General features: G+C 43.8%; 1 protein-coding gene across 3 annotated transcripts in view; it reads left to right on the plus strand.

The window, feature by feature from the left end:
- Positions 1-12102, plus strand: part of INTS3 (integrator complex subunit 3) — a 132767-nt gene that overhangs the window by 79786 nt on the left and 40879 nt on the right. For all 3 annotated transcript variants that reach the window (XM_033924947.1, XM_033924949.1, XM_033924948.1), the window contains 4 exons: positions 2395-2524; positions 10925-10979; positions 11649-11752; positions 11955-11999. In XM_033924947.1, the coding sequence (XP_033780838.1) occupies positions 2395-2524; positions 10925-10979; positions 11649-11752; positions 11955-11999 (334 nt within the window). The remainder of the gene's footprint in view (positions 1-2394; positions 2525-10924; positions 10980-11648; positions 11753-11954; positions 12000-12102) is intronic.

Genomic DNA, 12102 nt, shown 5'->3' on the forward strand with positions numbered 1-12102 from the left:
GCTCCGGATTGGCCCCGACGTCCGTGGTATGCAGATCTGGTGCGGCATCTGGTGTCGGATCCTCTTCCTCTGCCTCTTTTGCACGATCTTCTGACTCAGGGCCCCATTCCCATGTTCGATCTGGGTCTCTTTTGTCTTACGGCTTGGCTCTTTAAAGAGAATGCCTAGGTAAGAAGGGGTATTTAGATAAAGTGATCTCCACCCTCTTGGGGTCCCGGAGACTTTCCACATCTCGAGCTTATGTATGGGTTTGGCATATCTTTGAGGACTAGTGTGGGGCGCGTGGAGTGGTCTCTTTTCGCGCTTCCCTGCCTAACATCTTGGAGTTCTTGCAGGATGGCCTGGACAGCGGCCTGGCTTGGTCTTTTCTCTGGGTTCAGCTGGCGCCCTTGTCAGCCTTTCATGGGTTGTTATGAGGTCAGCGGCTTACTGCTATTCCTGATGTTGTTCGCTTCTTGCGGGCGGCCAAATTGCTCAAGCCTCCCATGCGGCCATCTGTTCCCTCTTGGAATTTGAATCTGGTCCGGGTTGGTGTTGCCCCCCTTTTGAGCCTTTGGCCACCTGCTCGTTGAAGGACCTTACTCTTAAGGCAGTCTTCTTGGTGGCTATTACTTCTGCTAGACGTGTTTCGGAGCTGCAGGTTCTCTCTTTTAGGTCTCCCTTCTTGGAGTTTTCTAGGGAGGTAGTGTTGAGGCCTGCTCCTTCTTTTCTGCCAAAGGTAGTTTCTCCTTTTCATGTCAATCAGGCATTGTTTCTCCCGGTGTTGGGTAGTCGAGAGAGATCTTCTGAGCAGAAACAGTTGCGCAAGCTAGATGTCTGTCAGGTTCTTCGCTCTTATGTGCAGAGGACCCAGGAGTTCAGGAAATCAGATCATCTCTTTATCCTTCTTGCGAGTCCTCGTAAGGGGGATGGCGCTTCCAAGGCTACCATTGCGCATTGGATCAAAGAGACTATTGTGTCTGCATATCTTCTTCAGAAAAAGCCTGTTCCGGAATTTCTCAAGGCTCATTCCGCTCGGGGTCAGGCAGCGTCTTGGGCTGAGTCTTCGCTGGTGCCTCCAGTAGATATTTGTAAGGCTGCTGTTTGGTCTTCCTTGCATTCCTTTGTCAAGCACTATTGTGTGGACATTCAGTCGTGTTGGGACGTGGTGTTCGGTGAGCGTGTTCTGGTGTCGGCCCTTCAGGGATCCCACCCATGATGGGGACTGCTTTGGTACGTCCCACTTGTAGGATACCTATACCGGTCTGGAGAGTTGCTAAAGTAGGAGAAATTAGATTCTTACCTGCTAATTTACTTTCTTTTAGCCTCTCCAGACCGGTATAGGACCCTACCCTGTCTATTGTCGTGTTGTTCTTGTGGCTGTTGCGCGTGCAGATTTTGGTTTTTCTGCGGGTTCTAGTATTTTTCTAGGGCTGGGGAGAATTGAAGAACAGTGGCTGTGGCTTGGCTGGCTTAGCTGGCAAGCTGTGGGGGACATTTTCTTTCTGGTATCTCTCCTCTGCATTTTCCAACAGCATTTGGGTATATTAGTTGTTACTCCTGTTCGGTGTCTTGTTTATTTCTTTTTCAAGTTTTTAGTTCTGCTTGGCTATTCGGCAGACTGATAGGAATAGGGAAAGGCACCTATTATGTACTATTCCACAGTTTTGTTTATCTCCACCTGCTGGTCATGATAAGATATATACCCGCTTGTAAGATACCTATACCGGTCTGGAGAAGCTAAAAGGAAGTAAATTAGCAGGTAAGAACCTAATTTCTCCTTGTGTGTCCACCAAGTGGTTGTGTCCGGCATGTGCTCCAGCTACCACGGAGGGGAATCCTCGTCAGGTTTGGGTGCCAGCGAGCAGGGTACCCCCTTTGCGCGTGTACCGCTTTTACGTCAATTGGTCCATCATCCTTCTCATTTTCTTCCTTATATTTCATAACAAGAAGTGGGGAGGAATCACTTCACACCTTTGACTGCCAAAGAGCACTATTACACTACCACCTAAATACTCAGGACAGTATAAAGCTTCTTTGTCTTCTGTGACCGAAACAAACTAGGAAATTAAGTGATAAAGAAGACTTTTGTCTTACTGGATTTCTGATCATGCTCTGCTTTTCCAGGTGAAGCCAGTTTTAGTTTGAAACGCATGGGGCCCTGTGGGTTTTGAGAGACCTACTGTCGCCGAATGTGTCAGACTGAAACTAGCAGAGTAGTTGACAGACATAGAGAGAAGGGGCATTGAGGACTGTGATAAGGGGGAGGGGGGGACAAGAATATCTTTGGACGTGCAAGATAAAAGTCTGTCTGCTGAGGTTGCACTGATCTTTCTACCATCCTTAACAGAACATCACATAAAGAAACAAGTCCATGCTGGAATGTGTAGTTTCATGTCAGCTTCTGTCTTTCAGGGAAAAAGAAGGAGTTCAGATTCCGTCCAATCAAAGAAACTCTTATTGAAGAGCCTGTGGATATCACACCCTATCTGGAACAGTTAGATGAGTCCTTGAAGGATAAAGTCATTGCTCTCCAAAAAGGCAGGTTTGTATATTCCACCTGCATTAGAGAATGATTACTTGGGCTGAGTTGGTGACCACACACTGCCATGTACAGGAATTGGATTTGATTCATGGGTCATGTATTCAGCTGCCTGGGCTGGCCAAGGCTGAGATTGCAGCAAAGACAATGTTCACAGTCCCTGGGCTGAGGAAGGATTTACCCATTTTTACAGGGTTTTCTAAGGACCCCTGGTGCAATGCCCCTGTCTGAGGCTTACTGCTATTTGACTAGACCAGTGGTCTCAAACTCAAACCCTTTGCAGGGCCACATTTTGTATTTGTAGGTACTTGGAGGGCCTCAGAAAAAATAATTAATGTCTTATTAAAGAAATGACAATTTTATAAATCTTTCTTTTTGGCCAAGTCTTAATAATAATATTGTAATTTATAGCTAAAGAGACATATGATCAAGAAACTCTTTTATTTTACTTTTGTGATTATGATAAACATACTGAGGGCCTCAAAATTGTACCTGGTGGGGGACACATGTGGCCCCCGGGCCGCGAGTTTGAGACCACTGGACTAGACTGTAGTAAGCCTGGATGGGATATAAAAGATGAGAAGTAGCAGATGAAGGCTCAGGGTTCCAGATCCCAGCTCTGGTTCCACTCAACTGGAGGAAACTGCTGGGTTCAAAATGTTCTTTCTGACTCCTCTGTAACAGAAACGGTTCCTCTCTTTCCCTTTTCTTTTACAGAGTACATGGACTTTTTCACTGTGTGACCTGACAATTGGGGACTATCCCAGTGCTCAGTAACATTGCATAGGTTGTTTTGTTGTGATAATGCAGGTACAATGTTAACCGTGTGCTAAAAAGGCCAGGTGAAATTAGCAGGTGCTAGAAACGGTGGCAATTTGGATGCAAAGAACTGAGAAGACATGGAAAAAGAGAATTTCAAAAGAAGCTTGCCATAGAGGCAAAAATTCACAGTAAAAACATTTTCAGATAGCTTTGAATCAAGACACCAGTTAGAGCGGTTTGGACCATGAGATGATGGAGGAATAGAAGGCCAAAGATTAAATTAATTCTTTGCTTCTGTCTTTACTGAAGAGGTTGTGCTGGAAATGGTATTTAATAGTGGAGATTTGGATCCTCTGACTCTTGGAATACCGCAAACTATAAAAGAGTGGCAAATGACCTGAACTGGATGGTATATACCCATTAATAGGAGTGGAGGAGTGGCCTAGCAGCTAGTTCAGCAGCCTGAGAACCAGAGGACCTGGCTTAAATTGTCACTGCAGCTCTCTGTGACTCTGGGCAAGTCAGCCCTCCATTCCACCAGCTACAAAATAAGTACCTGTATATAATATGTAAACCGCTTTGATTGCAACTGCTTTGATTGCAACCTCTCCTCCAACTATTCTCTACTGTTAGGTCGACATCAAGAAGAATCCTTAACAGAATTCAACTAAACCTGCCATCCACAAAATTACCTCCACTACAAGTGAATTTTCCACTCTATGCTAACTTATCTGGGTGTAAAAACCTGGAATGAGGCTCCCAGAAGCAATCAGGAAAGAGACAAACTACACCACATTCAGGAAAAAACCTAAAGACCCACCTCTTTGACATTTAACTGTTTCAGCTTCTGTATTGCACCCCCCTACTTCTAGGCCCCTCCTCTTACTTCTCCATGTCCGTCCCCCCCCCTCTAATTTCCCCTTCCTCTTTGATCTGTCGCCTTGAGCTTGTATAGGTTTGTGCAACTCACAAATGGAAGATTACATTAGAAAGGCCTTATCCCTCCATATATACAGGGGATACGTTCAAAGATGACCTACGAATAAATTTTTCATATCATATTCGTGGGATTTTGGCATATCGCCCACGAATACTATGAAATCGTGAATAAAACTTATTGTCGTTATGTGCGATTGCTGTTAAAAACAAGCTAGGTATTGCAGCACCACACTGAAGCAAGTGCAATATTTTCTCTCTGCACATTTTTCTCCAACACTGCCGTTTTTCCACACCACACTGATAAAAATTGCACAGAACTTTCCCGGCACTCCAGGATGATGTAATTTTTTTTTGGGGGGGGGGAGGGGGCAGAGCCATCAAGGCAAAAACTGCGAATAGCCAAAGTCGCAGATATGGAAGGAGAAGTGTAAATCAAGCCCCATTCCTTTGCCTTTCCTTTTTACTTTCCCTCGTCTCTTTCTCCATTACCGTATTTTCACGCATATAACGCGCGCGTTATACACGATTTTACAAACCGAGTATAACCATGCGCGTTATATTTGTGAGCGCGTTGTACACATTTTTTTTTACTTGGTTCCCCCCCCTGACGTCCGATTCACCACCCCCCCCCCGCAGGACCGCTCGCACCCCCACCCTGAAGGACCACTCGCACTTGCACTTGCACCCGCACCCCCACCCCGAAGGACCGCTCGCACCCGCACCCCCACCCCGATGGACCGCTCGCATACCCCCAGCCCCCCCCCCCCCATCATGAAGAACCTGCCTACCGTTGTCCTGCTGCTTCCTCTGCCGGCGGTCCCGCCCCTTCTCTGAGCCCTGCGTCTGCGCTGCTTCCTCTTCCGGCGGGCCAGGACAGGAGGGATCCCTCCCATTTTGTGTCCTGGCTTTCTCAAAAAACTTTTACCCAGCCTCCCCGGCATACTTTTAAAATCCCCGATGGGCCGGGACAGGAGGTATCCCTCCTGTCCTGGCCGACTGTGCTTTCTTTACCTCCCTCCCACCTCCTCTGCATACCTTTTACAATCCTCGGTGAACCAGAGCAGGAGCGGCCTTTCCATGATCCTGCCCTGTAGAGAGCCACTAGTGATAGGCTGCCAAATCATTTGCGACTTTCCATGGGTCAGGATCACGGGAAGGCTGCTTCTGCCCCAGTTCACTGCTGGACCACCGAGGATTGTAAAAGGTACTTGGGGGAAGCAGGAGGCTGGGTAAAAGTTTTTTGAGTTGACCGTGACAGAAGGCGGAATGGATCCTTCTTATCCTGGCCCACCAGGTCTTATGGCAAGCCCGGCGGAGGTCTGCAACAGGTCCAGGAGGGGGGCAAATGGATGCTGACCCGAATATAAACCGAGACCCTCATTTTTTTCTGCTCAAAAATCTCAAGTACAGCAAGCGTGAGTCACTTGTTTACTCTTTCTAAAAGTACAAAAACAGGGGGACATGCCACGAGGTTTGAGTTAAAGAAATAAATATAACTTGAATGTATTTCTAAAATCAAAAGCTATAACTTCAGTCATGATGTGCAAGAGTGGTGCTTAAATGGCAGCTCTAGCAGTGGGGCTGTGAAGGTGATGGTGGTTTGGCTCCCTTATATGGCAAGACAGATCAGAATGGACGGCAACTCCAATGGACGGCAATGGGGACAATGTAGCCCATGCCAGACGGACTTCTACGGTCTGTGTCACGAATGTGGGAAAACATATCAGAGGGAGCTGGAGTAGGTTTCAACATCACTTCGGTAGCTGGGGAAGTAGGGCTAGTGCAGGGCAGACATTTTTACAGACTGAGCCCTGAAAATGGCAAGGATGGATCAGGAGCAAGTGTCATCTGAGGACAGGTCTTGCATATCTTGGTGGGGGAGGGGAAGAGATCTTATAGTGAAACTTAGCAAGGACAATGTAATAATGTACTGGATTGTTGGTCCACCATTGCCTTGAGAATGAATGTGACTGTTGGGCCACGCAGGTCTTTATCTGCCGTCATTTACTCTGCTGCAGTAATTATGATGCTGCACCTTGACCCCTGCACACTGTCAGGATCCCTTAGGAATTCTGGATTTCTCCTTCCCAACGAGCATCTGTAAACCGTAGCATTTTTAGACAAGCACTTAGAATTTGGCTATTTTCTCAGATGATGATATAAGATGAAACTTAGGTAGACTGTTAACATCGGAGTTTGTTTGTTTTTATTAATAAATGTTTATTGAAAATATTTTGACTACAAAATAGAGAGATAACTTTCTTTGTAATCTGTGACAATAATTGTATTGTCACCAATGAGAGTCAACACCATTAATTGCTCCCCAATACAGATAAGTACCATAAGCTGGATGTACTTACCAGATAGGCTTTAGATAGGTCTGAATATATAGGGAGGGCAGGGGACTTGTGAAGGCGATGATGGTCCCCTTGTAAACCTCATTGTAGTGACATCACTATTATATGGGTTTCTTGGTCTGAGCACTTCACAAATATTTTAAATAATGTATTTTGCACAATTATAAATGGATAAATTTCTAATTGGACTATAGCTGTGATTCTATGAATATATTGAAAATATTTTAAATATACAAACCAGAGTGTGAATATCAGGGACTGCTCAAGAAAAAACAAACATATAAAGGATCCCAGCAATAGATCCACAGAGCACAGAGAAAACCCAGCAATACAATCAAGCCTCCGATACCCACCAATAACCAGAACTCCACAAACCTACCCCCACCCCCAAGCTCCACATCCAGCAAAGAGGGACCACCTGTTGTTTCTGCAGGAGAGCCCCCCCCCCCCCCGGTCCACAACCCCTTCCCCCCACCCACAAAAGTAAGCTCAAAGTAAAGAATCTACTTTGTCAAGTAGCAATGACCAAGTCCGGGTATAAGTATAATAATGACCATGGCGCTTTGCAATAGAAAGTTCCTTATTACTGATAAACCTAAGCTTGAAAGTCCAGTCCAGTTTAACATCGGAGTTTTATGAATTCTAAGAATGAGGACTGATAGATAATGTGCATCCCATCTTCTTTGGTATCTGGCTTCCATTGGTTTTATGCCTTGGTGAAATCTTTCACCTTGCTCTTCGCTTAAGTCGCCAAGGTTCTCTGGAAAGCGATCTTAATTGATTGCAGATAATGGACTTTAACGCTCATGTTACAGCCAAGCCTGTTGAAATGAAAGAGCCTCTACTAATGGAAGAGCCTCTACTAATTGTGTGTAGTTGTCTGCCTTCTTGTTGCCAAGAAAGTTTTTTAAAATAAAAACAAATGGATAAGTAGTGCTGATCTAGATCCAAGGTGGCCGTGGTCGCAGTTCACTGAGCTACCGCCCGCAAAGATTTTCCTTTAAAATTTTATTTTGACGTTGCTTCATCGCATTACATACCCAGCAATGCTGAAGAGGAGAGGGAAGAGCGTCGCTGGAACCTCGCGACGCTCCGGAGCAGCTGCCTTCGGTAATATCGAGGATTTGCTGAGGCGGATGCAGGGCGCCTCAGTTCCGTCGGTGATGCCCTTGCCCGAGACGCTTCCGGGGAACGGAATGGAGGCGTCTCTGCGGGCCTTCGAGACCACTATGAGTCCCGACGTGAGAACACCTCCCCCTAATCCTCGCGCCACCAGTTCCCCGGGGGGTTGAGAGGCAGCCACAAGTCGACTTGCGCTCTCCCCCGGAGGTTGCCGGGGATGGTGTGGCAGACACCGATTCAAGCTCCCAGGGTTTCCACCGGAGCCTGAATATGGACGAGGATGGAGTAACATTGGGGTCAGATCCGACCCAGGAGAGAGGAGGAGGAGGAGAACCTTCGGTTGGTGAGCAGAACCTTACAGCATTAGACTTGCAATCTCTTAATATTGTAAAGCCCCAAGAAGTAACTTTGGACACCTTGTGGGATCTGGTTGCCAATTTAGTTAGAACTGTGAATACTAATCATTTTCAAACTGAAGGAAAGATAAAAACCCAAGAGAAGGAAATTGTCCAAATAAAACAGGACCTGGGTGAATCAAAAATAGATATCCAGAATATTAAAAGATGAACTCAAATCTTCCAAATTAATTCAAGAGACATTAATGAAGGACAATGTTAATTTAAGAAGGAAGATAGAGACATTTGAGAATTTCTCCAGGAGTAACAATCTTAGATTGATTAATTTTCCTCGAATCACAACAGTTACCCCAAGAGAAATGTTAAAGCATTACCTGCTGGAGATAATAGAAGTGCCTGAAGATTCAATGCCTCCATTCACGCAGGTTTATTACTTGCCAAATAAAAATCAGAATCAACGATAGGAAAGAAACCCAAGGTCCAATCGACGTATCAGCTTTACTTGAGCTATCAGACAAGGAAAGTGCCATACCAGCAACATTAATAATGACTTTAACTCTAACTTGGGACAAAAATTGGCTTTTGAGACTTTTCTTTAAAAAGAAAGAAAAAAAGTTTTCGGACTTTAAGATACAAATGTTTCCTGACTTGGCAAGAGAGACACAAAAGCATAGAAAAGAATTTCTCTTATTAAAATCTGGAGTTCTAGCTCTTGGGGCAACTTTTTATCTTCGTCACCCATGCAAGTGTACAATATAAATCTCAGAAATATGTTTTCTTTGAGCCATATCAGCTGACGGCTTTTCTGTCTTTATCCCACCTGGAGAAGGAAAAGAAATGAGGGCTTTAATGTATCAAACGCCTGTACATCAGTTAATCGTATATCATGCTTCTTATGTTAATTTTTCTTATTATTCCGTTTATATTACATCTTGGATCTTATTATTGTGGACTTGTCGATTGAACAATATTTACTTTTCTGTATATTTGGGGGAAAAATTTTCTTTGTTTTAAATCGCGTTCTGTACAAGTTTAATCTTGAATTGTAAATTTGGAAACTTATAAATAATTAGATAAAAACAAATGAAGGCCAGGCACATGATTTGTATTCATTTATCGATGCTATGAAATATTGTTCATTTTATAAGCTGTCTGTCCTGTGGACCATCGAAAATTCCTGCCTTCAGTTTTTCCATGGTATGTCCAGGTAACACATGCACGAACTGTCTTTATTCAAAGCCTTTACATCAGGCCTAGCTTTATATGTTGTGGTGGCAGTATGATTCTCTCACATGCTACCAAAGGTTCATTGATTACATTTTGTCCTCCAATCACCATATATTCCCTCAGAGACCAATCTTTTTATGCCCAATGTTCTTCATTGGCTGGCAGATGGACAGATTGCCTGACCACCCTCATCTCATCTGCCCCATCTTACTCATCCTTCAGGAAATCTCTCAAATCTTACCTCTATGATACATTTCTCTAACCCCTCCCCTCCAATTAACCAAACTCTACCACCTCTCCTCCCCCCCGATCTCTCCTTTCCTCCCCCTCAATCCAATACTCCCATCCTCCTTACTTACCCCTCCCCTCTTGGCACCCTCGTAATTGATACTGGTTGCATTTTCTTGTCATTTACCACTTTGTATCCTCGCTACATATGTACAACTATCTTTGCATTATACAGTCTCTTGCATTGTATCTTGCTGTATAAGTCTCTCGCACTGTATTTTCACTGTATAAATATCTTTGCTGTATATATACAGTCTCTTGCATTGTAAATTTGCACTGTATTTTTGCTGTATAAACACCTATGCTGAATATGTACAGTCCCCTGCATTGTAAACTGCTCTCAACTGCATAGTACATGCCCTTACATTGTATCTTCGCTGTATATGTACAGTCTCTTGCATTGTAAACTGCTCTGAACTGTTTGTGGTACTGCGGTATACAAAAATAAAGTTGTTATTATTATTATTATTACTACCCCAAAGGCATAAAAAGCAAGGATAAGAAACTAGAGCTGATTTGGTCTATCCATTGTGATTTTCTGAATCGGTGTCCCAAATAACCCCAGGCAAAGGTCAAAAACCCAAGGCACCAAGAAAAATATTTTTTTTGTTGGCCTGTGTTATTAAAGGATGGAGCAAGCCAGATTAGGTTCAACAAGTTTCAAGTTTTATTTTTACTAAGCGAGGTACAAAATTGATAAAAATATAAACATATATTTAGACATACAATTTAAAATTTAAAATAACGGGTTAGACAAATAGACTTACAGACCGACTAATACACAAGGTAAGAGGGAACAGAACTACAATTCAGTGTTTTAAAAGTACAGAGGAGAACCATGTATGGAGAAAACAATAGGGAGGGAAAAGTGCAATCAAAGAAGAAGACTAATATAAAGTTTAAACATAATTTAAAGATTAAAAGCATCTTTAAAAAGAAAACTCTTTAAGTTACTTTTAAAACGACTCAAGTCATTTTCCTCTCTTAAATGCTGAGGCATGGCGGTCCAAAGCTGAAAACATATCATGTCGTTGAGTCCAATAACTTTCAAAGAGGGGACTACTATAAGCTTTTGATTAGTCGACCAGAGAGAACGCGAAGTGCTATAAGGGATAAGTAATTTATCAATGAATTGAGGTTCATTAGTGGAAAGGGTTTTGAATACTAAAAGTAAAATTTTGAGGGTAATACGATGGTTAATTGGGAGCCAGTGAGATTTAATCAGAAACGGTGTTACATGATCATATTTTTTACCGTTATAGTGAGGGTGAAGCCATATATTGCTATTATCTGACTTCTAATAAATTGTCTTAGGCTTGTAACCACTACTTTCCTGTGCCTCTTGATTTCAGTGATACAGAGGTCCAGTGTGAAGTCATGCAGGAAATTGTGGAGCTGATCTTGGAGGTATGTACTTCCAAATGAAGAACTCCTTCCCGTGTGCGAAATGCAGGGACGGATTGGGGGGGGGGTGGGGGGCTGTGCAGAAAGGGTTGTGGTCTTGGAGCAAATGTGTTGTGAAATTAACCCTCCTGTTTTTTAGGAAAAGACAAAGCAAAACCAAGAAGAAAAGTCTCTGCAAAAACAAACAGCAGAGATGAGTGTCCACTGATGGCAGAAAGGATGTTTGAGGAAACCAAATGTTCAACGTAAAAGTGTTTATTCGAAAAAGTAAAGTACTGGCAGACATTTTGTAAGCGCAGATGCATCTGAACAATCTGGGGCTAGTTTATGCTATTTTAAGGATATCGTTTCATTTAGTGGAAGGGTGATCCACGAACAAGAGTTACTCCTGAGGCAGGCCTTGCAGCCGAAACGTGGCACTTTATCAAATAAAGGCTTTTACACTGAACATCTAGTTTCCTCAAATACCTTTTCTGCCATCTTTTCTGACAGTTGTCTCTGCTGTTTGTTTTTGCGTTTTAGGAAAAGAGCATTTTATGTTTTCACCTTTTATTTGGAAGTTCTCTTTCAGCTTTCTGGTGTGTCTGCCTCTTCTTCTGTCTCTCTTCCTCTTGTCTTTGTTCCTATTAATTCTCTCCCTGTCGTGGGTCTTCTCTCTCTTCCCTGTAACAGGATGACTTTGATTCCGAGCAGTTGTCTGTGCTTGCCTCCTGCCTGCAAGAGTTATTTAAGGCCCATTTCCGTGGGGAGGTTTTACCAGAAGAGGTCACAGAAGAGTAAGTTTTGGTTTTCATCCAAGGCTTTGTAAAAGGGAACTGAGGCTTGTACATATGGATGGAATATGGAGGAAGTGAGGGAACAGGGCTAAGAGCTATAGAAAATGGTCTGGGTGAGAGAGAGAGTAAGCAGTTGTGTTGCTTCTCCGAGCATACAGTGAGAGCTACTTACCCACATTCACCTGCTGTTCTTGCTTGGCAGGTCCCTGGAGGAGTCGGTGGGAAAGCCACTTTATCTAATTTTCAGGTGGGTTTATTGGCGAGGCCTTGGTGTTTTTGCTAGGGTGGTGATGCATTTCTGAAAGCGCGCTGTGTGCTGGAGCTGAGTCCCCTCCCAATCCTCTGGGCAT

The sequence above is a fragment of the Geotrypetes seraphini genome, chromosome 16 (genome assembly GCF_902459505.1).
Source record: "Geotrypetes seraphini chromosome 16, aGeoSer1.1, whole genome shotgun sequence".
Lineage (NCBI taxonomy): Eukaryota > Metazoa > Chordata > Amphibia > Gymnophiona > Dermophiidae > Geotrypetes > Geotrypetes seraphini.